The sequence below is a fragment of the Sinocyclocheilus grahami genome, unplaced genomic scaffold (assembly GCF_001515645.1).
Source record: "Sinocyclocheilus grahami isolate Dianchi unplaced genomic scaffold, SAMN03320097.WGS_v1.1 scaffold203.1, whole genome shotgun sequence".
NCBI lineage: Eukaryota > Metazoa > Chordata > Actinopteri > Cypriniformes > Cyprinidae > Sinocyclocheilus > Sinocyclocheilus grahami.
The window spans coordinates 1,534,105-1,557,134 of record NW_015505382.1 but is presented as its reverse complement, the minus strand read 5'-3'; the positions used below and the strand labels follow the sequence as shown (position 1 = coordinate 1,557,134).

Here is a 23,030-nt window from a genome sequence, read left to right as displayed (position 1 = left end):
TATAGAGACAGAAAGTGAAGAGATGGCAGCCACACCGCTGTAGTAAGTACCCCACTGGGGTCAAGGAGGGGCTCGTGGGAGGCTGCTGTCATACTATTGCAATTTGGGGCTTGTAAAGTTGTTTGTAGAAGTGATTATTGGTATCTAGCATCATTGAACATTATTTCATTTTTAAAGTTGATCATTACAGTATGATGTTTCATGAATGTTGTATATTTTCAGTGTTTATTCCAGGAAATTGCAAAGGCATTATGTCATCAGAGTTTGCTGGCTTGCATATTTTATGAGAGCAGTGGACAAAAATAATGCACAGTATTTAATGAGTTAACCACTAGATAAATCTATATACCTTTGAAATCGTCATATATAAATAGTGTTGGTTTAAAGTTTTAAAGCAGACTTGCCTGTGAACGAGGCATTGTTTAAAATTAATGTTTAATGAAAGTGTTTCATTTTCACTTTGAGATAATTTTTTTTGTTGGGAGGGAAGAGGAAGTGAATGGGTTGAGAAGTAACAAATGCAGAAGTCCAAAACTGTCCCTGCGTTCCAATTCACATCCTGTTTGGATTGTTAATTTGGTTGGATATTGTACACTGTAAAAAATATATTTTTCAAAGTTGTAAGTAAAATTTAAACAAACTTAAACTTAATATAAAACTTATTTAAAAGCTTATGTAATTTTCCATTTAAATTCAATTTGTTACCTGCTGTCTCTTTGTAATTAATTGTAATATTAACTAGCAATTTCTCTGTGAAAATTGTTTCTATATCAATTTTTTCAGTGTATGTGAATTGAGTTCTGGGATTTGTATCAGAATGATTTGAAAAGACTGGGAATCAATAATCAGACCAGATCAGTTTTAAATATGTTAATGATTAATACAACCTATTGGTAACACTAGATTTTTTTTCCTAAAGAAGAACTACAAGAACTGTGAGGGTCTTTGTCAATGAAAGTCACCTCCAGGATGCTAGAATGTTTGGGGTGGTTGGTTGTCAGGGTGTTGCTATGCTGTTGCAGTTGTGGACTATTGTAAAATATTTAAAAGATGATTAACTTTTTCGTTATCATTATTTGTTATAGCTATAATCCTTGGTATAAATTGGCCTGAATAGGATAGTTCACCCAAACATGAAAATTCTGTTATCATTTACTCACCCTCAAGTTGTTTCAAACATGTATGACTTTCTTTCAGCTGATGAACACAAAAGCAGATATTTTGAAGAATGTTGGTAACCAAACAGTTGACAGTAGCCATTGACTATGGAAATAGTCAAAAATACTGGGAAATAGTTAAAACATATATGAAAGCCAGTGGCTACTGTCATCTGTTTGGTTACCGACACTATTCAAAATATCTTCTTTTGTGTTCAGCAGAATCAGTCTTAAATTGATCAATCTTAAAATTATTTACATTTTAGTTATATTAGCGTAATCTTAATAAAAAAAATAAAAAAAATACTAACATTAAAGATAGTTAGACTGATATTTTAATAAACCTATATTTTTGAGTACTTATTTTTTATTACAAAAGAAGTACCAAAGATACATATCAGCTTTATTTAGAGAGTTATTGAGTTAGAGATCTTGGACAACGAGTGGCCAGCAGAATTGATCATGTAATAGCACTGTATCCCAACTCTCTCTGCTATCGTTCCTGCAGGCCCATGCAAAGGCTCAGTTGTCCAAGAAGACACAGCTGCTGGCCATCATGAGCAGAAAGCACCAGGAACTGGAGAGCAGGCTGGATGACATGATCACACGCATCCACAAGGAGACACAGGAGATAAAAGAACTAGAGCAACAACTTACTGATGGTCAGCAACTTTTTTTTAAATGATGCTTCTTAACCTTAATAAGATAAAGATAGTCTTTGAACCATTATAAATTTATGAATACGACATTTTAAAATCATCAAATAAGTAGAAGAAACCACTCAACTCTTTCAGGTCAGATCGCTGCTAATGAAGCACTCAAGTGTGACCTGGAGGGCATCATCGCAGGTCTCCAGGAGTATCTGCAGGGGGTGAAGGACCAAGCACAAAGAGCCAAGTTAGACTGCAGGCGTCTACAGAGGGAGAAAGACGCTCTGCAATGCCTCCTATGTGAGAACGAGCAGCAATGCACACAGCTGCAGAAAGAAGCTCTGAGTGCTAAAAGCGCACAGGAGGTTGGAGTCTGTCTCTGATATAAGAGTTCACCACTCTGTAATAGGTCAAAACATTATCATACTGTTTGTCGTGTTCTAGGAGCTGCAGCATCAGCAGCAGGAGTTGGAGGATCTGAGGACAGAGAATGAAGAGCTGAAGCAGGCTCAGGGGCAGGTCAGTGAATATGAGGCAGAGCTGGAGACTCAACTGCAGGAGAGAGATACTGAGGCCACACAGCTGAAGGAGGAGCTGAACAGACTGCGTCGACTAAGTCAAGTAGGATATATCTTCATAGAATTTTTTCATATTCATGCATAATATATTATTATTTATACAATGGCGTAGTTCTTCTAGAAATAAAAAAAAATTCTACTCCCAACTTTTTTTTAAAGGGGACCTATTATGACCCTTTTTACAAGATGTAAAATAAGTCTCTGATGTCCCCAGAGTGTGTATGTGACGTTTTAGCTCAAAATACCCCACAGATCATTTTTATAGCTTGTTAAAATTGCCACTTTTAAGGTATGAGCCAAAATGCGCCATTTTTGTGTGTCCCTTTAAATGCAAATGAGCTGGTGCATTTTACAGAAAATGTACTTGGATTAAAAGTCAGTCATCTGATTGTACTGTGCATACTAAATGATCGTTTATGAATTACACAGACGGGGAGCACGGCGTGAAAAAAATTACGACAGCTGGTCTCATTGTGCCTTAGCTGCTATCACAAACTTTATAAGTCCCACATGTGATTATGAGCTCGACAAATTCAAGCAATCGACTTCATATGGCTTTCACATGCAATTTTTAACTACCACATTCCTATTTACGATCATTCTGGTAGCACGTGAAGGCAGCACCAGTGAAAACAGGCATAGCTTTAGCAACATTAGCCTTACAGAGTGCCAAGAAGCTCTTTCAGAAAGGCAATTTGGAAAACAAATGCATGATACTTACTTTGTCTGGAGCTGACGTTCATGCATGAAGCGTTGGTATTGATCCCTAAACATATAGGGGACTTTACCGATTTTTTCCGGGATATTTCCTTCAAAAATGAAATTTAACCACCGTGTCCTCAGCGGCTCAAATGGAGGGAGTCTATGGAGACTCCTATGTTCATTGGTGCATCCCAAAACACAACACTTGTAATGCCTCTTTGGGCTGACATTGTATATCTCCAGCAGCTAACATTACAGCAGGAAAACAGTAATGGCTGACCGCTGCATCTCACTCAGGCCTGTGTCTATACTAATAGGGCAGAGAGCGTCACAAATGGGCGGGACTTTTTCCCTTTAGTGACGTGTACAAAGGGAGAATCTGAAACCGTTCGTTTGGAGAGACTGTTTATAATTTATTGGGATTATAAAAAAATGAGTGGGTGGGTTTGTACCATTATAGGCTGGTTGTTTTCACACACTGCAGCCACACAAGTATGTTCAAACACCTTATAAAAGTGATTTTTGCATAATAGGTCCCCTTTAAATTTCACAAAATGTTAGGTTGAATATTCATGTTGCCTTTTTCCATAAAAATAAGTTAAGACTGTGCCTGTGATAGTGCCTTCATCAACAATTCAGCTTGTTGAAGCTGAATTTTAAGTCATTATTCACTGAAAATCTTATCTTTCACCCTTTCAGATCTCACATATTCACACTTTCATGTGTATGATCAGAAAACATCAGTGTTTGCATTCATTTTGGAGCTTGTGCCTTAAACATACACTACCGTTCAGAAGTTTCTGTAATATTTTTTCATGTTTTGATGAAATTTTTTTTAAACATTATGCTCACCAAGACTGCATTTATTTGATCAAAAATACCGTAAAACAGTAATATTGTGAAATATTATTTCTGTTTTCTATTTCATTATATTTTAAATGTCATTTTAAATGTCATTATTTTAGTGGTTATTATTTTACTCCAGTCTTCGGTGTCACATGATTCTTCAGAAATCATTGTAATATGCTGATTTGCTGTTCAAAAAACATTTCATATTATTATCAATACTGAAAACATAAAAACTTGCACAGTTTAATAGTTTTGTGGTATTTTTAGGATTATTTGATGAAAAGTTCAAAAGAACAGCATTTATTTAAATTACGAACTAATTAGGAAGTTGCTTAAGAAACATTTCTTATTCTTATCAATGTTGAAAAGTTGTGCTGCTAAATATGTTGGTGGAAACCATGTTAGATTTTTGTTTTCATTTTGTTTTTTTAATTCTTTGATATATAGAAAGTTCAAAAGAACAGCATTCATTTGAAATTTTTTTGTAACATTTTTCCTATCACCTTTGACCGATTTAATGCATCCTTACTGAATTAAAATATTAATTTTAATTTTAAAATGTGGAAGAGTGAACGAGATTTTCAGTGAATAAGTAAAGTTTTAATCTGTTCCTCACACATATGGCATTAGACAACTAGGGACATAATATATTAGTAATTTTTGAGTGAACAATCTTTTTAACATTTACATTTTCTTGGCATTAACATTTGCAGATGGAGCACTCTGCACTGCAGGCAGAGTTGCAGAAAGAAAGACAGGCAAAAGAGAACGCTTTGGCACAGATGCAGATGGCTGCCGACAGAGAGCTTGAGAACACAGAGCTTCAGCAACAGGTCAACGCTCTCCAGGTGTGTTACTGCACAACAGACTTCATACCAGAATAATAAAGCTCTGTCAGACTTTTTCCTCTATTGGAAAGAGAGGATACTTGGAAAGCTGTTGTTGATGTATGAGAATCATTTAGCCTTCACATCTTTGAATCCCTGGCTGAAAATGTCTTTCACAGGAGGAAAGAGACAGTCTTAAGGAGAAGGTGGATGCTCTTCAGTGTGATTTGGAGCAGGTTAGGGAGGAGCTGCTTTGCCCGAAAAGTGTGGCTAAACATTTAGGAGAGCTGAGAAGAGCCATAGCTACAGGACAAGAAATAATAAGGTATTATAGATTCTTATTGTATATTTTAGCAGATTAAAATAAGTAGACTGTGTGGTTGCAGATCTGTCTATCAGATGGCGATATGTCTTTGTTATTCTGTCCTGTTGCAGCTTTGAAGACCTTGGAGAACCAGTGAATAAGAAATTCATGGAGCTACAACAGGAGGTGCATCATGTGGTATCTGCTGCTCAGAGAGATAGAGACGAGGCCCAGCGCTGTCAGGAGAGACTTGCTGGAGAGATGAGTTCGCTCACAGAGAGACTCAGGAAGTATCAAGAAAGATACCAGGCTCAGGTGAGTTGATGTTGTGGAATTCAAGTAATCATTATTTGAAATAGATTTTTCAGTTACATTGCCATTTCTAAAGCTCACATATTCCAGTATAATGCCTACATATTCCATTACAGTGTCTTAGTATAAAGTGCTGCTGATCTCTTTGATTCCAGCAGGCAGTAGAGAGACTGGGTGAGGAGGTGGAGCTCCATAGATTGAGAAAGGAGCTGGAAGATGCTCATCAGCAGCAGTACTTGATGCTGCAGCGTTTAGAGGAGACTGAAATGGACAGGGACCGTCTTCTTTCTGAATTAGAAGAGCAAGATAAACAGGTGACAGAATGAGAGTGATTTTTTTTTTTTACCATCTTGATTTTCTTCCATTTTTGCTAAATTTCTGAAAATTCTTCAGAGTGGATTATTGTTTTTTCCAGGCTGGCAGCACAGCCAGTCAATCTCTTTTTCCTGTCTACGCAACCTTATTTATTTCTGTCCCAACCTGGTCCAACTCAGTACTGCGAGCCGTGAGAATTTTCTTTAGCCCTCCTCCTCCCCAGCACCACCTGTCTAGATCTGCTATGGGGTTCTCCCTGCTTTACTTTGAAGCAGGAATATGCATCGTAATCCCTGTAATTCTGAGTATTTTTCAACAGTAAGCTTCACTGTTGCCAGTAGCAGCAGCATAGCAGATCCATTCTTTTTAATAAGTGATAAATATATTTTAATAATAAGTTTAAAAAAAAATGTTTTATATAATTTCAAAGCTTTAATCAAATGTAAGGTTTGGAAACTAACTATGGAAACTGCATGACAGTTACCAGTGCCATTATAGAAATGCCATGATTAATTTATTCCACAATAGAGCTTAACTTGTATTTTACTTTCGATATTGCTTTAAGCAGCTATGTATTTAAACGTGTGTTGTTTTTCTAGGTGAAAGCTGAAGAGAGCCAGACTCAGGAGCAGCTAGAATCTCTCAGTCTGGAGTTGCAGGCGCTCAGGGGCTCTTTTTCCTCTGCTGACAGAATGGCTGCCCAACAACTGACTGCAGCAAAGGACAAACTTCAGTCTCTTCATAGCACTATAGAGAAAATACATCAGGAGAGAGCAGTGGTAAGACACAGGGCAGACTGCTTGAGATCTTTCGGGACCAAAATCAATGTGAGAGGAGTTCACTGATGATGACCTGTTTATATGTGTGTAGAATGCAGAAGAGTTACAAAGCAGCAGGATTCAGGCTGCCCAGGCCATTCAGGACTTGGCTAATGCTGAAACCGAAATCAAGGTTCTCCAGAAGCTTTCAAGAGATAGGGTAATGTGTCTGCTCGAAGTCTTCAGTCTTATCTGCAATTTTCCACATTCTGAGTATGAATGTCCCTGGTGGAGGTCACTCTGAACTTTCAGACTGGTTGTAAAGTAGATAGGAGATAGATAGTGTTGGATATAGTGAAATGGTGGCTTTAGTTTACTAATGTACTGTCCCCATCTCTATATGTTAATGAATGGTTGCTTGTTTCTATAGTTTCATGAGACAGATGGGAATCTCCACAGTGTCCCAAACTCTAGTATTCAACAGCAAGAATTGGACAGATTAAACCAAACCTTGAAAAGACAACAGGCCCAAACCAAACGTCTCAGAGATCAACTAGCACAAGCAAACAAAGGTTTGTTTACCATCTTTTCATAATAACTCCTCAAAACACCCTAGTATCATGGTGGCATGTTTTGTGGGCAAACACCATGCACATTTCCTTCAAGGCTAAAATGGGTCTTGTTATATATTGTGGTTTGTTTAGCTAACAATGTAAATCTAGAAGAGCTTCTGGAAGAGATTGGAGCACTGAGGGAGACTCTTCTACAGCAGAATAACTTCCTGTCCAGTTTAGGAGATCCCCTGCCAAACACAGGATGTTGGTACTATGTCCCGTCAAATCAAAATGTAAGAAACATGCTATTTTAATATTAGAAAACGAATGCACTTGTAAATGCCAATTTTTTATTGTAATCAGCATGTTATTTGTCCTTAGGCCCCTAGTTTTGGATCTCAGGGCACACAAGACTCAGGACTGGGCTCTGTGCACCCACAGTCCCCTGAGAGAGGCCGGCGGCCTGGCCACAGAGCACACAGGGAGAGAAGACTTGTTAATGGAGGATACTGGGTCTATTCCCCCCATCCGCACACTCATGGAAAGAGAGGCAAGAGAGTCTTTCTCTCCAACGTCATCATGGTCACTATCATGTCAGTGCTGTAATATCTGTCCTCATGTCTCTTCAGATGCACAGATGTTCAGAGACAGTGGAAGAGAGAGCGATATAGAGGCACGCTTCACACCTCCATCAGTCTCTGCTGGATTTACTCTACCTGATGGTACTGCATTTCCTCCTGGTTCATTTATCTACAATCACAATGCGCCTGGACTTCCCATTGGCTCAAGTACAGTCCTCTATGGGCCGCCCCCTGATGGAGCCAGGCTGATGTACGGACCTCCTCCCAGCAATCTGACTATTCCTCTGGTGCCCAGTGGGACGCTGCACTGTAATGTGCCTGGACATCAGGACTTGGTATGAGATATGCAGATTTCAACTGTTGAGTTGCGCTACAGTGTTACACTGTATTACATAATTTTAATGTACTGTATTAATGTTACAAAATATTTTCTAATTGTAATCAGATTTTGGTCATATTCCAGTTATGTGTGCTATAATTCAAAAGTTTTGGATCAGTACGTTTTTTTTCAGCAAGGCCGAATTAAATTGATGCAAAGTTACATTAGAGACATTAATTATGTTACAAAATATTTATATTTTTAATTAATGCTGTTGAACTTCTATTCATCAATGATAATAATAAGAAATGTTACTTGAGCACCAAATCAGCATATTAATGTATTTTCTCTGGATATTTTCTTGTCAACTTCCATAAGTAGTTTTGGTTTGTGTTTCAGGAGCGAAATCTGAAGAAGGCAGAGCGTAGGCTGAAAGAGGAGTGTGCTGATAGAGCTCACAGTGATAAAGAACAGCAAGCACTTCAAGAAAAAACAGCAGACCTACAGCGGGAAATCAAACGCCTGCGCAGGACTGTCCACACACTGCAGCGCCACACGTCAGTCAGCATATCAACACCAGTATATCTTACTCAATATAGACTTAATATATCACACTAAATGAACATCTCTGAAATGTACACAAAAATATCAGATGCCTTTCTGTTTTTGGTTCATCAGGAGAGGGCTGGAAGGCTCCTTATCACATGCAGAGGAGGAGCAGTGTGGGCTGGGAGAGGTGGAGTGTGTGGAGAAGACCCTGCTGAAGCGCAGAGCGGAGCTCAGAGAGGCTGACAGGCTGCTGCTCGAGGCTGAGACACAGCTCAAAGACACTCGAGCCAAGGTCTGACACTATGTTCTTCGGTGTTGGGGAGGCACACTACTAACTTCACTACATTTTTCAGTACCAAGACAAAAGCGCAATATAGCTTGTCTTCTCTCTCTTCCTTCACATTTCTGTCAGTTCTCCAGTGTCATATATAAAAGGGAACCAAAAATATATTTAAAAATATAACTGATTCAGTCATCACTCCCTGCGCAATAAATATTTCGCTAAATGATGCTGTTTATCATACTGTTTTTTGAATTAGTATAAACCTTATTTTTCAATGCAGAAGTAAGCCGTTTTCTGTGAATGTGCGAGACTTCTGGTTCATTATCCGCTGTAGGGAAATAATGAGAAGAATAACAAAGTGCAGTAAACTGTAAAACTGTTTGCACTATAAACCAGTGTGTTCATAATTAAGATAATACATTAAAATAATATGGGAAGACACACCAGTTTGCACACCAGTTTATTTTGTGCAGCTAAAAATAGCTGAAAGCGGATGAAACCGGAACCCAGACACATTTAATTTACAAATGGCCGCACCTGCTCTTACGGGAAATATAAGGTGGATATAAATTAAGGCTTTTAATTATTTTTGTCTATATTTACATAAGTCTATATTTATATTAGTTTATGCACTACCATTCAAAAGTTTGGGGTCAGTAAGAATTAAAAAATATATATATATATACCATGCAAATACAATTACAATTGTTTTCTACATTGATAATGAGAAGAAATGTTTCTTGAGCACCAAATCCACATATTAGAATGATTTCTAAAGGATCGTGTGACACCAAAGTCTTGCTGACAAGTAATGGTTGCTGAAAATTCAGCTTTGCCATCACAGAAAGAAATGACTTAAACTATATTAAAATAGAAATTAGTTATTGTAAATTGTAATAATATTTCACAATATTACAGCCACATTATATTGCTTCATTGTAATGATCTACTCTTTGTTACTAGCTTGTAGTATAAACAACAACTTATTTAAATGAGTAGAGTGAATACTGTTAGCTTTCCCAACACTGGTTTTCCTAAATATATACATCGACGTCTTATAAGAAGATGCTAATGATGTAATGCATGTGTGTTTGCAGACTAAAGAAAGCGTACAGCGCTACAATGAGGCTAGGAGGCGAGTGAAAGAGACAGAACGAGAGCTGGTGGAGATGGAACAGAGAGCTCAAGACGGTGCCACACAGCTGGTGCAAACCAAACAACAGCTCAGGTAAACACAGCAACAACACATTTCTCAATCTGAATCCATAAAGCTGCGTGTAATTTACGTTTATGCCATTATTGGCACCAAACAGAATTGTTTACCAAACTATTTTCCGTCTTCCATTGTTCAGATTAAAAGTTAGCACAGTATTGAAGGAACCACTTTTTGGGAAAATCAAACCTACAAATTGTCTACTTTTAAATGAAGCATGACAGCAGCTTTTTAGGCTTTTCTGTGAGTGTGTATCAAGTTTTGTTTGAGCTAGAGAATTGCTAATAGTGATAATTGACACTTGTAAATGTGCTGCTGCAGGAATCTTCAAGAGGAGGTTAAGGAGCTGCAGAAAAGAAAACAGGGCCAAGAACACAATCTACACGAAGTAGAGGAGGTCCTCGCATGTCAAGATGCAAAGTTTCAAGAAGTCAACAGAAGGTTGGAGAGAGTGACTGCCAGGTGTGACAACTCTCATTTCTGTAAATCTCTAACTGCAGGAAATGTCTCTCCACTGAACTGTCTGTCTCTTCTATATAGACTGGAAACAGCTGAGAAAGAGCTCAGAGAGACCCAGAGCCTGGAGGTGAAACTCTTGCAGAGCTGCAGAGAGACAGAAGAATGTCTATCACAACGCAAAACAGAGCTGGACCAAGTCAGCGCTCAGGTAACAATTAAGAAATTTATACTTTTATTCAGCAAAGACTGATTAAATAGATTATAAATACATTTATAATGCAACAAATTACTTTGGTGAAAAAAAGCTTTAAAAAATCTGACAGTTTCCACAAAAATATTAAGCAGCACAACTGTTTACAAAATTAATAATAATAATAATAAATGTTTCTTGAGCCTCAAATCAGCATATTAGAATTATTTCACATATTGCTTTTTATGTGATCAAATAAATGCAGCCATTGTGAGCATAAAAAAACTTTTTTTTTTTAAATCAACTCCAAACTTTTTAGATAGTGTGTAGCTATAAAGACTTTGTGGGTTTCTTGTGTGGGGTACAGGTGGTGTTGCAGCAGGAGGAGCTGTCTTTGCTGGACAGGAAGCTGGAGCAGTGGAAGAAGGAAGAGGAAGTGTTGAGAATTAGTGTGGAGAAACACAGGCAGGGCCTGTTGGATGTGCTCAGAAAGGGAGAGGAGGATGCCCAACTCTTACACCAGCGCATTCAGGTTTTTCACATGCACAAAATATGAGTGCATTGTTTAAATATCTAGGAAGTACTTCTGATGAACAGTCTGGATATGTGTAGGAGCTCCGTGTGGATGTGCAGTCTCTGGCCGTGCAGAAGGGAGAGCGGGACTCTCAGCTGTCCGAGAAGAAAAACAGACTGGCACAGTATAAGAAAGAGCAGCAGAAGGAGGAGGAAACCCTGCAGAACCTCCATTCAGCCATCAAAAAACATAAAGCAGGTATGTTACAACAGAGTGGCCAGTTCGACATTTGGCTCAACCAATGGTGTGAGTGGAAGACGAAAGGTAGAAAGGAAACCTCTTTACTGTTGCGGTTCCATTACAGGGCTGCAAAATTAGCAGTGGCCCTCATGAGAGAGTTTCTGGTCAGTTGAGGGAATAGTCACTTTCCCCTGAGGGCCAATCCTTTGTTGCTTTGACATTTATTGATCATGTGCATCTATTAGTTGCTCATTTTGGTCTAGTTTTCTGTGGCACATTCACATTGGTGACAATGCAAGCAGACTTGCAACATTAAAGTAATGTTGTCTAGCTAGATAACAGAAATGAGCTTATATAAAAACAGTTTATGAATTTATAGTTGCATTTTAACTGTACATTCTGTAATTTTCATCTTTATTTTTAAATAACGTTTTCTTTTTGTAAATAAAAAATGTAAATAAAACTATAAATATTTCTAGCAAATATAAAATATATTGTAAATATAAAACAAATCATCTTTTGTGGTGGGTCCAGTGAAAATGTTGTCAGACCAAGTAAAAATGAAAAACTGCTGCAGGAAAAAGTGTTAAACAGATGATATGACTTTTTTTGAACAGGCTGTTCAAACTTAGTTTTGTAAGAAAAATCCGCAAGTAGTATCAGTTTTGGAAATATCGTGGTTCTCCTAATTTGTGTTCAGCTGTGTGGAATTTGTGTGTTTAGAGCTGAAGCATGTGTTGGAAATGGTCCAGTTGGAGACAGGGCAATTGGAGGGTGTGAAGCTTCAGCAGAGCCAGAAAATGGACCAGCTAGAGAGGAGCCAGGAAACTCTGCTACAGGTCAGTTCTAAACATTTTTACCTTCACATGTACTGTCTGTGCTGAGACTGGAGTAAGATGTGAAGTTAGCCTTCGAGTGCCTGCTTGCTGCTCAGGTGCGTGTAGAACTGCAGCGCGTGCAGCAGGAGCTACAGGAGCAGCGTGGGGAGGCTGAGAGACAGATGAACCTGCTGGAGAAAGAGAGAGTAGAGCTGCACACTCTCCAGAAGTGCCTCGACCCGCAACAGCAAACAGACACAGCAGTCCAAGAGAGGAGCAGCCTGCAGGAACAGTGCAGAAACCTGGAGGCCAGGCAGACACATGCACAGAGGTAATGTATAGAACATTTCAAACATTTCCTCACATTTCTTTGGCATTGTCTGACCAATCTTTCGAGATGTTTGAATCATATTGAAAAGACTGCTCCGTCAATACTTGAATGTTGGTTCTGTTATTATTATTATGACAGTTATGATTTCAGATTTATCTGCTCCTATATGAAATATGTAACGTTTATTATTATTTATTAGCTCTAAAAAGGGGAATATTTATGACGAATTATAACTGGTTATGATTCATAATAAATATTTAGATTATATCTTCGAATTAACTGTAGCAGAATCAATATTACAATTATTTGATCTGTCCGTCCACCGAGCAGACAATATAATCATTTATCAATTCAAGGAATATTTATTTTCTGGCCACGGAACAATAAACTGTCCTTCTTTGTACAGTGCTAGCAGTAATTCAAAATGTAGCGAGGGTTCAAACATTCATTGACTTGGAACTGTGAACAGTAAACAGAAACAATCCGTTGTGAATATAAGGGATTTAATAAAATGAAACTATATCTAACATATAACTAACTAAAAGACAGTTATGATTTCAGATTTATCTGCTCCTATATGAAATATTAATCAAATTTAACTGTGGTGGGTTGATTTAAATGTCGATCAGTAATTTACCTTCTTGTCTAAGTGATCAGTTCTTGGCCAGAATCAACAATAGCTATGTTTTCATTCAACTTAAATAAAATTAATAAAAGTTTAATTTACCAAAAAAATAATTCATCAATGCCTACCTGCATTTTATTATTATTATTATTATTATGTCTCAGCCTAGGGGAGAGAAACATCCTGGATGAGCACAAATGTGGCAATGAAGCATCAAGAAAACAAAATTGAAGCTTCAGAATGTTTTTCCTTTTTATCATAAATATATGAAATCTGGACTTGACGTGTTTAAATACACTTTCTGAGGGGACAACCATTTTGTAGTGGTGTCCAAAACCAAAGTAGCCCTGAGTGTATGACCAATGTACACTAAATGGCTAGAGAATACCCATAATACACTGTGAGGGCCATGCAAAATGAATTCCTGGGTCTTAATTATTAAATTTGTTTAATTTATTTTAATTTAAATGGTTTATACAAGCTAGTTTCTATGACAGATTTATGGTAGGGGCAAAAGGGACAGTCTTTCTGGTGCACTCTGTGTCCAAATTAGTGCTACTGAATGAGGGCATATGGAGAGATTTTGTACACAACCTCTGACTCTTTGAGGCTATTGCTAGCACTACTTCAGTCCAACTGTTCTTCAGTTTAAAAAAATATATATAGTTTAAATCTTCTAGAATGATCTAGACTTGATGGATTTCATGTTTATGGTGTAGCTTAAATGGATTATATTGCTGTGGTTTCAGGTGTTTGGAAGCAACAGAGACGAGGGCGAGGACTGCAGAAACAGAGCTGCTTAGACTACAGACTGAGCTGGACAAACTACAACAGCACCAGAAACACGCACACGATAAACATCAGGAGATCAGCAGAGACACGGCAGCCCTGCAGCAGCAGCATGGGGGTATCCGCTCAACAGCCTTACTTTGACATCAGCTCTTATGTGTTTATTTTAATAAACACACTGAAATGCTTGGTTTTACCCACAGAGGAGTTGAGCAGATTGAAGAAACAGCTGGTGGAATCTCAAACTCGGTTAGATGAGATCAGAGAGGTGAGTTTGCAGCAAAACACTGCATATCTAGTGGGGTTTACTGTCCCATGGCATGAAAAGTGTTTCTCTTGTTTGTGTTTAGGAGGTGAAGGCTGCGAGAAGGCAGCGGGAAGAGCTAGTGAAGCAACAGAAGGAGCAAAAGGCTGAACTGCAGGAGAAAGAGGAGAAGATCAAGAGGAGACAACAGAAGCTGGACAGACTGGGTCAACAGCTGCAGGAGCTCAAGGCAGAAGTAGTCATGAAACAGACACAGCTTCAAGAACATGAAAAGGTGATTTTTCATATCCTTTACCTTTGAAACTGGAGGATAAATGATCTTAAAGGGGTCATATGATGTTGCTAAAAAGAACATTATTTTGTGTATCTGGTGTAATGCAATGCGTTTATGCGGTTTAAGGTTAAAAAAACACATTATTTTCCATATTTCTTCTCTATGCCCCGCCTTTCTGAAACGTGTAGATTTTTACAAAGCTCATCGGTCTGAAAAGCGATGTGTGCTCTGATTGGCCAGCTATCCAGTGCGTTGTGATTGGCTGAATACCTCAAGCGTGTGACAGAAATGTTACGCCCCTTAACATAAGTTTACAGACCAATTCTCCCCATTAACTAGTTGCTTATCAGAATGCAAATTACTAACATATTGGCTGTTTATTAGTACTTATAAAGCACATATTCTGCACGACCATATTCTACATCCCTTAATCTTATCTAGTAAATAAACTTAACAGCTACCTTACAAACCATTAATATGCAGCAAATTAGGAGACAAAATTAGTAGGTAATAGTAATGGAATTGGTCCCTAAACTAAAGTGTGACATAATATAAAATAGACATTTATTAAGAAAAGTGGTGGCTTTTATCTCGCATTAGCTTTTTTAATCCTCAGTGTATGGGCCTTATTTGCGAATTTTTACCAACCACATGAAGAAAAATAAAAACATACCGTTATAAATGTACAATGATGGCCTTTGATTATATTGATCGACATTATGTCTGAGACATGGTGTGGGCGACCCGAGTTCGAGTCATTTTCTGGGGGTCCTAGAGTAATGAAGTCATCGTATTTGTGTTCCTTGTGTAGCTGATGAGAGTGCAGCAGCAGCAGAGCACTGATCTGGAGCAACAGAAGCTGCAGGCAGTAGAGAGCACTCTGGGCCTCAGGCTGGACCGGATGGAGCAGATCGCTGCCGCAGAAATGGACCTGAAGAGGGAGCGCAAACAGTGCACTGCACTACAAGAGCAGGTGGAGAAACTAGGTGAGTTGCATGAGCAACATTACCATGTGTTTCCTTACACTTAGCCTGATAAATGCCGATCGGCTTGCCTTTGTCGTACTGAAGCGCGCGTATGTGTTCAGAGCAGGAGGTTTGTGAGCAGGACTCCAGACTCCTGCATGCTGTTGAAGAGACCCATCGCCTGCAGGAGGCTCTGCTGTCTGACAGGACCAGTGCTGAGGGACGTCAGGAGGCCCAGAGGAACCACTGCCGCACAAACAGGCAAAAACTGCAGGGAGTGGAAAAGGTGATTGGCACACTGATCCATAAGTAGTACACTGCCAGTTTAACGGACATGGAGCAGCTGCATAGGCACTATATCATTAAGGGCATTTAAATGTTGTTCCAAACCTAACTTTGTTCTTTGTAGCATGTTTTTTGGGTTCATACAATAAAAGTCAATTAAAGTTGTTTTAGACCCCATGTTCTTTCATTATATGCACAAAAACATTCAGCAAAATATAATATATAATATATATTTTCATGCTGTTTAGTTTAGTTCAGTGTTACTTTAGTATTACTTATATTCTATTATAGTATTTATTCATATTTTTAATTAGCGTTTTTTTTATATTTTAGGTTTTCTTTTCAACTCATGTGATAATTTTGTTTTGTTTTTATTTGTATGATTATTTTGTATATTTCTATTTAGTTTTTATTTATTTAATTTTATTTCAATGGAATTAAATATCACTTTAATGTAATTTTAGTACTTCAATGTAAATATTTTAGTAATTTAGTCATTTGGTTATGTGCTCATTTCATTTGCATTAGTTTTAATTGTAAAACATTTAATAACTACATTTACATTTAGACATTTAGCAGATGCTTTTATCCAAAGCGACTTACAAATGAGGACAACAAAAGCAGTCAAAACTAACAATAAGCAGAAGTCAGAAGGTCAGAATTATAATTGTATGATAAATAAAAAGAAAACAAATTGATAGAATGCAAAAAGATTAGAGAAGCAAGTGTTTTAAGAAAAACAAGCAGTTAGTAAATAAATAGAGTGCAAGTCTAAAAGGGGAAAGTTTTTTTGTTTGTTTTAGTTTTTTCATAAAGAATCGAATTGGAATAGAGAGTGCTAGAGTTAGAGGGTCAAATAAAGATGGAAGAGATGTGTTTTAGCCGATTCTTGAAGATGGCTAAGGACTTAATTATATTTCATTTCTATTTTGCTTTATTTCTATTCTTTCTCTGTTTATTTTTTATTTCAGTTTTAATTCATTTTAATAATTTTTTTTCATTTTCATTTAATTTTAGCTCTTAAACATAAACTTGTTTCATTTCAGTTAGTTGCCAGTTCAACATTTCTAATTGTTTCAAGTTTACATTTTTTCATCTAATATTTATACTTTATTTTATTTTAGGTATTTTAGTTATATAACTGTACTTAATAACAACACTAATCTCAACAAATTTGATATCTACCAATTCAAACAAGTGATTGTTAAATATTTGAAAGACTAGGAGAAATGAAGCAGTAATCCAATAGAATTAGATTGTATCTAATTGAATGATACCTTCATGGTTGGGTATACTGTGCTGACTTTGTTATTTCAAACTTCCTTTATTTATGCAAAATCTTTGGTCACCTCTGGCTGTGTGCTTTGCTATAGTTTATAGCCGTCAGACTAACTTGAGCTTGTTTCAAGAGCATGTACATCTCCAAAGGGACCTGCTGACTGTGGAAAAAGCTGCTCAAGAAAACCATAAACAAGCCAGAATGCTGCAGGAACAGCTCAGAACCATTTCCCAAGAGCTGCTCTGCCTCAAAGACAAAGTACAAACAGGAAATAGCACTGTAACACACCACATCTGTTTGCTGTAATAGTTTTGTTGCAGATAAACATATTTGTTCTGCTTGTTTGGGCTGGAACCGTGTCTGAAGCGATAATGTGGTTATCAGTGAATACGAGGAAGAAGAATGACTGTCATGTGCCTCTCTCAGCTGCAGAGCCAAGAAGAGGGCAGCACTCAGCTACGTGAGATCAAGGACAGCGTGCACTCTGAGGTCCCAGGTGAAAGCAGAGCTTGACAATGGGCTGAGGGAGCTGGAGTCGCCCTCTAGTGCCTCCTCAGACACAGACAGCCTGAAAGAGAACCATCCCGGTGTGGGGATCCCAGCATGCAACACTAAGGTGAGCCTTTTCCTATGCACCTTTTAAACAAGTGTTCTAGTATGGGTGTATAAATGCACAGATTACTCTAAAGCAGTAGTCCTCACTAGGGGGCCTCAAGATGACAATTATGAAAATGATTTCAAATAAATTAAATCAATCTATGAAATAGGTTAAAACTGCTAACTAAATCTAAATCTTTTTTATTCAGATTCACTTTTATTAAAGGAATAGAGCCCGAAAAATCTGTCGTAATTTATTCACCCTCATGTCATTTCAAACCAGTGACTTTCTTCTGCAGAAATAATATTTTGAAGAATGATGGTAACCAAACCATTTTGGTTATCACTGACTTCAGTTGTATGGGCAAAAAATACAATGCAAGCCAGTTGGAACTGAAAATGTTTGGTTACCAACATACTTCAAAATATCTTCTTTCTTTTCCCACAGAAGAAATTAAGTCATACAGGTTTGGAAGGAGGTGACGGTGAGTAAATTATGACAGAAGTTTCATATTTGGATGAACATCACTTTCATTTATTTATTTTTTTCTTTGCAGAATGAGAGATTCCACTGTTTTGCAAAACCTTGATATACTGTATGAGGTAGCTTAAAATGCAATGGGCATTTTCTTATAATGAATACACATTTTACTCGTTAAGGCAAGCGTTAAAAATATATTAGCAGGTAACAGTTGAGTCAAAATATGTTTTTAAACCCTTATCCTAATTCCTTATCCAGTATATCATTGATTATAATTTAGATTAAATAATTACTTAATTTTCAATTTACATAAACAAGGCCTAGCCATAGATTATAATAAGTTTTGAAAACAAAATTGGGAGCATTTTGAACATAATTATGAACTGCAGTGGCCTTGGACTCCTTTTGGCAACCACTGCTATAAAGCAACATTTACTCAGCTTCACATCACTGAAAAGTCTGATTATTCTATCCATGCTACACAGAGAGAGCTCTAAAAAGAATAAAAATGCACCAAAACGTAGCCCATATGACCATGTATCATTAATGCATCAGGAGTTGAGATATCAAAATATCTTCTTTCTTTTCCCACAGAAGAAATTAAGTCATACAGGTTTGGAAGGAGGTGACGGTGAGTAAATTATGACAGAAGTTTCATATTTGGATGAACATCACTTTCATTTATTTATTTTTTTCTTTGCAGAATGAGCGATTCCACTGTTTTGCAAAACCTTGATATACTGTATGAGGTAGCTTAAAATGCAATGGGCATTTTCTTATAATGAATACACATTTTACTCGTTAAGGCAAGCGTTAAAAATATATTAGCAGGTAACAGTTGACAAAAACAATATGTTTTTAAACCCTTATCCTAATTCCTTATCCAGTATATCATTGATTATAATTTAGATTAAATAATTACTTAATTTTCAATTTACATAAACAAGGCCTAGCCATAGATTATAATAAGTTTTGAAAACAAAATTGGGAGCATTTTGAACATAATTATGAACTGCAGTGGCCTTGGACTCCTTTTGGCAACCACTGCTATAAAGCAACATTTACTCAGCTTCACATCACTGAAAAGTCTGATTATTCTATCCATGCTACACAGAGAGAGCTCTAAAAAGAATAAAAATGCACCAAAACGTAGCCCATATGACCATGTATCATTAATGCATCAGGAGTTGAGATAGTGCCAATGTTGATCATTTGCTACAAACAGGATGAACAGTGGCGAGGTGACGCGCTGAGGGAGAGACTGAGGCAGCAGGAGGACCACTTGAAGGTACAGTCAAATCTTGATCATTTGATAAGGTAACAAACTTTGAGACATTGATTTAGATTTTGTCTAGTAAGATTTGAAATCTGAGTGTCTCTCCATGGTATCCAGGTTCAGCTGCGCAGACGCATGTTCTCCCAACAGGAAGCTCTGAGTCAGCGCAGACTGCAGACTGACGGCAGCATTCAGGGCCTGCGCAGACATGTCGACAAACTGGACCGGCTCCTCAGCAACTCTTCCAAAGACTCCTATTATTTGGATGACCAGGAAGCTCTGCCAAAACATGCCAATGTAATTGATCAGAAACAATGCTCCACTGTCCCTTTTGTATTGACATGAGCAAATATTTGCATATGCAGAAACGTAACCAAGCAGCATATATAAAGAAGGAACTATTTTCCATTATTTTTGTCAGATTATGAAAGCAGCTGGATTAAACCCGCTTCTACCAGAAACAAGCACGCAGAAACCACTGAGCCAAATTCACGAGACCGTCTCAAGGACTTCCTGCTTCAGTTAGAGCAGTCTGGAAGTGTTTTCAGTCTCCTACATGCCAAAAAAATAGGCTGGCCTCAGCACTTTCCATATACAAATAAGCAAACTGAAACTTGAGGTAAAAATAAGATGGTGAAAGTTTATTCTCTACCTCTGATTTGTTCTTGTTGCTTTATGAAATTCTTTTTAACACAAACTGATATGTGCCTTCTCAACTTTTGCTCATGTTAAAGTAGACAATGTCTTGTGAGTGTTTACAGGTGGAACAGATGCAGGCAGGAAGGTTTCATGTTTCATCATTGATGCAGGCTGTGCTCTGGAATGGAGTTCATTTTTACATGACTGTTGTCAAAAATGACCTTGTATTCAAAGCCAAGATATGTAGAGTATTTATTACAGCACTTGTCTTTATATACAGTTTGTCTTGAATCAAATACAACTGAAATTAAGTGTGCAATACAATTAGTAGTCTTTCTTTCATTTTCACATCCAGTTTCTCCTCTCAAGTGGTCTCAGCATTATTGCTTATATACAGTGTATGTGGACAAAAACAGTCTACAGTATTGTCTTTATTAACATAATTACAAACAAAAGTCACTTACAGAAGACAGAACTGAGCAGAAGATTAATTTTTGCAGATGTCATTAAGATGTGAAAAAAGCAAGACAGTAGGAGCAAATTAAAAATGGATTTTCAGTTTATAAAACAACACATCTAAAATCTACCATAATGGACAAATCTCATAGAAAATCATGTTTGGAGTGCTTGTTTTTGCCTTTTTAGCTGTTCGTTGCAAATGTGCATCAATGAAAAAAGAAACTGGTTGCTGGTTGTACAAATCAGATCTGGGCCGAGTTTCCCCTCAATGATGTTTCTCATGCTGTGGTGGCCTGTTACATATTTATACATTTCAAGATATTATTTACTCCGTTAGAATTAGAGGAAACCATGATGTCTATAAAAAGCAGTTGTCTCGTGCATCATGCTTAAGAAACTCCGCTCAGCTCAAAAACATGATCAGTGTTTGGAAATCAATTTAATGGAATGCAATTGAAAAGGCAAAATCTCTATTACAAGTAAATTGCTGGAATTCTTTCGATAAAAGCTATACGAGGATCATGAATAAAACGGGCAGCAATATCAGAATGAACAAAAGCATATCATAAGGCAACTGAAATGATGTAAATACAATATGAATATCTTGATATGAGGGTTTGCAAAGCCTGAACGTTTGGTACATGATGCTCCTGTCGATCTGTTTTTCTTAAGCTACTGTGATGTTGAAATATTTACAGATGCTCAAGAACAGATCGAAGGGGATCTGAAACCTCATAGTAAGACAGACTGTAGACCTCAGTATCACAAAACAAGCTCCAGGCCCTCGGAAAACCAAATCGAAACTGCAAAGTGCGGAAAACATTCTTCAGGACCTAAAATGTGTCCTGTCCTCTTCAATACATTACTATAACAGTTACTAAGTTAAAATAACTGCGTCTGAATCGACTGTTTGTTTGTTTGAGATTCTTCTCAAAACAATACTAATCTTGTATGGTACATGTATATTATTTCCTGAATAGGTACAAACAGGGATAAATATTTGGTGATTGGATGTGAAACTGCAAAACCTCTAATTTAAAACAGAATACAATATTCAGTTTTAGATTTTTTTTAACAAAATGTTACATACAATGTTGATGCCTATCCTCCTGAACACTTGACATCATGTCAACACAAATAATGTTTGCCAATATTTCCATTTCATTTACATTATGCTAGTATTCAGACAGCTCCTGTACATGAGATGTTTAGTTTATAGTTATGCACAATCTCGTCTGTTAAGGATAAACCCAGCATTTCTTCAGTTTATCGACAATCATCTTCTCTCTTCAGGATTAGTGTTCAGCGGGGGAGCTGTCCTCCCTCGAGTGCTTGCTGGGAGCACTGGGATGTGTGCGTACGAGAAACAAGCAAAACAAGTGAGGGAAGACACAGCAGAAGGGGAAGAAGAGAGCAGTAAGGAGGGAATGAATTATGTTACACCTCCATCATCACGCAGAGCAATCTGGCCCCAGACTCCATGAGCAATCATACCGGAAGGGGAGAGGCTTTTAGAGGTGGGATGTGGGACAGGAAGGAATAGAGAAAGAGAGAGAGAGTGAAGTCTTCATGGTCATTAACAGCTGCAGCCCTCTTTCTGGGGCTGTGTGTCGCTGTTGAGCCGCCCACCCTGCGGAGCGGTAGGCTTATGCTGGACCCCTGACTCGGCCGCGTTCAGGTCCAGGCTGCCGTCCTGAATGTTCTGGTAGATCTTCTTCGCGGCTTCAAGAAATGCATCCTCCACATTCTCGCCTCTGTTGGATGGACATATTTAGAGACGCTAAAGAGGACTGAAATACAAAGTACGTTTTACAGACAAAGAGCGTATGCTGTGCCAGCAGACGGTCTAATGGCCACTTACGTTTTTGCGCTTGCCTCCAGGAATAACAAACCTGTTTAAAAAGATTAAAGATGTGAAAGCGAGCGTGGCGTGTCCTACAACTTATTAGCGTTACAGTCTATTCAATAGTGAACCGCTTTAACATTTTGATCTAAAAGTGGTTCAGTTAAAAGTAGTAGTTAACCCAAAAATTACTCAAGATATAGATGACTTTGTTTCGTCATTGAAACAGATTTGGAGAAATGTAGCATTATATCACTTGCTCACAAATGAATCCCCCGAATTGAATGGGAGCAGTCAGAATGAGAGACCAAACAGCTGATAAAACATCACAATAATCCTCAAGTAATCCACATGACTCCATTACATTAGTTAATGTATTGTGACGCGATAAGCTGAGTGTTTGTAATAGGGCAACTTTAAAATGTTGCCTTCTGCTAAAACAAAAGTCCTCTATTATACAGGTGCATCTCAATAAATTAGAATGTCGTGGAAAAGTCCATTTATTTCAGTAATTCAACTCAAATTGTGAAACTCGTGTATTAAGTAAATTCAATGCACACAGACTGAAGTAGTTTAAGTCTTTGGTTCGTTTAATTGTGATGATTTTGGCTCACATTTCACAAAAACCCACCAATTCACTATCTCAACAAATTAGAATACTTCATAAGACCAATAAAAAAAACATTTTTAGTGAATTGTTGGCCTTCTGGAAAGTATGTTCATTTACTGTACATGTACTCAATACTTGGT

At 37.6% G+C, this 23,030-nt stretch overlaps 2 protein-coding genes across 3 annotated transcripts in view; one reads left to right on the top strand and one right to left on the bottom strand.

Moving 5' to 3' along the window:
- LOC107595517 (centriolin) overlaps window positions 1-20,326 on the top strand; it is a 33,438-nt gene extending 13,112 nt beyond the window's left edge. Inside the window, exons 13-44 of the mRNA XM_016285940.1 lie at window positions 1,666-1,819; window positions 1,952-2,172; window positions 2,252-2,428; window positions 4,650-4,784; window positions 4,943-5,088; window positions 5,199-5,382; window positions 5,535-5,693; window positions 6,294-6,473; window positions 6,565-6,672; window positions 6,883-7,024; window positions 7,157-7,299; window positions 7,388-7,556; window positions 7,636-7,922; window positions 8,306-8,463; window positions 8,585-8,747; window positions 9,836-9,966; window positions 10,273-10,413; window positions 10,492-10,618; window positions 10,968-11,132; window positions 11,213-11,372; window positions 12,078-12,193; window positions 12,289-12,503; window positions 13,878-14,035; window positions 14,121-14,185; window positions 14,268-14,456; window positions 15,268-15,442; window positions 15,544-15,570; window positions 15,629-15,707; window positions 17,412-17,601; window positions 19,289-19,351; window positions 19,457-19,636; window positions 19,761-20,326. Coding sequence (XP_016141426.1) covers window positions 1,666-1,819; window positions 1,952-2,172; window positions 2,252-2,428; window positions 4,650-4,784; window positions 4,943-5,088; window positions 5,199-5,382; window positions 5,535-5,693; window positions 6,294-6,473; window positions 6,565-6,672; window positions 6,883-7,024; window positions 7,157-7,299; window positions 7,388-7,556; window positions 7,636-7,922; window positions 8,306-8,463; window positions 8,585-8,747; window positions 9,836-9,966; window positions 10,273-10,413; window positions 10,492-10,618; window positions 10,968-11,132; window positions 11,213-11,372; window positions 12,078-12,193; window positions 12,289-12,503; window positions 13,878-14,035; window positions 14,121-14,185; window positions 14,268-14,456; window positions 15,268-15,442; window positions 15,544-15,570; window positions 15,629-15,707; window positions 17,412-17,601; window positions 19,289-19,351; window positions 19,457-19,636; window positions 19,761-19,865 — 4,812 coding nt within the window. The 3' untranslated portion in view covers window positions 19,866-20,326. The remainder of the gene's footprint in view (window positions 1-1,665; window positions 1,820-1,951; window positions 2,173-2,251; window positions 2,429-4,649; window positions 4,785-4,942; window positions 5,089-5,198; window positions 5,383-5,534; window positions 5,694-6,293; window positions 6,474-6,564; window positions 6,673-6,882; window positions 7,025-7,156; window positions 7,300-7,387; window positions 7,557-7,635; window positions 7,923-8,305; window positions 8,464-8,584; window positions 8,748-9,835; window positions 9,967-10,272; window positions 10,414-10,491; window positions 10,619-10,967; window positions 11,133-11,212; window positions 11,373-12,077; window positions 12,194-12,288; window positions 12,504-13,877; window positions 14,036-14,120; window positions 14,186-14,267; window positions 14,457-15,267; window positions 15,443-15,543; window positions 15,571-15,628; window positions 15,708-17,411; window positions 17,602-19,288; window positions 19,352-19,456; window positions 19,637-19,760) is intronic.
- Window positions 20,327-20,616: 290 nt separating this feature from the next.
- Window positions 20,617-23,030, bottom strand: part of LOC107595498 (ras-related protein Rab-14-like) — a 7,727-nt gene continuing 5,313 nt past the window's right edge. For both annotated transcript variants that reach the window (XM_016285917.1, XM_016285916.1), the window contains exons 7-8: window positions 22,299-22,329; window positions 20,617-22,191 (exon numbers count right to left, since the gene is read on the bottom strand). In XM_016285917.1, the coding sequence (XP_016141403.1) occupies window positions 22,014-22,191; window positions 22,299-22,329 (209 nt within the window). In that variant the 3' untranslated portion in view covers window positions 20,617-22,013. The remainder of the gene's footprint in view (window positions 22,192-22,298; window positions 22,330-23,030) is intronic.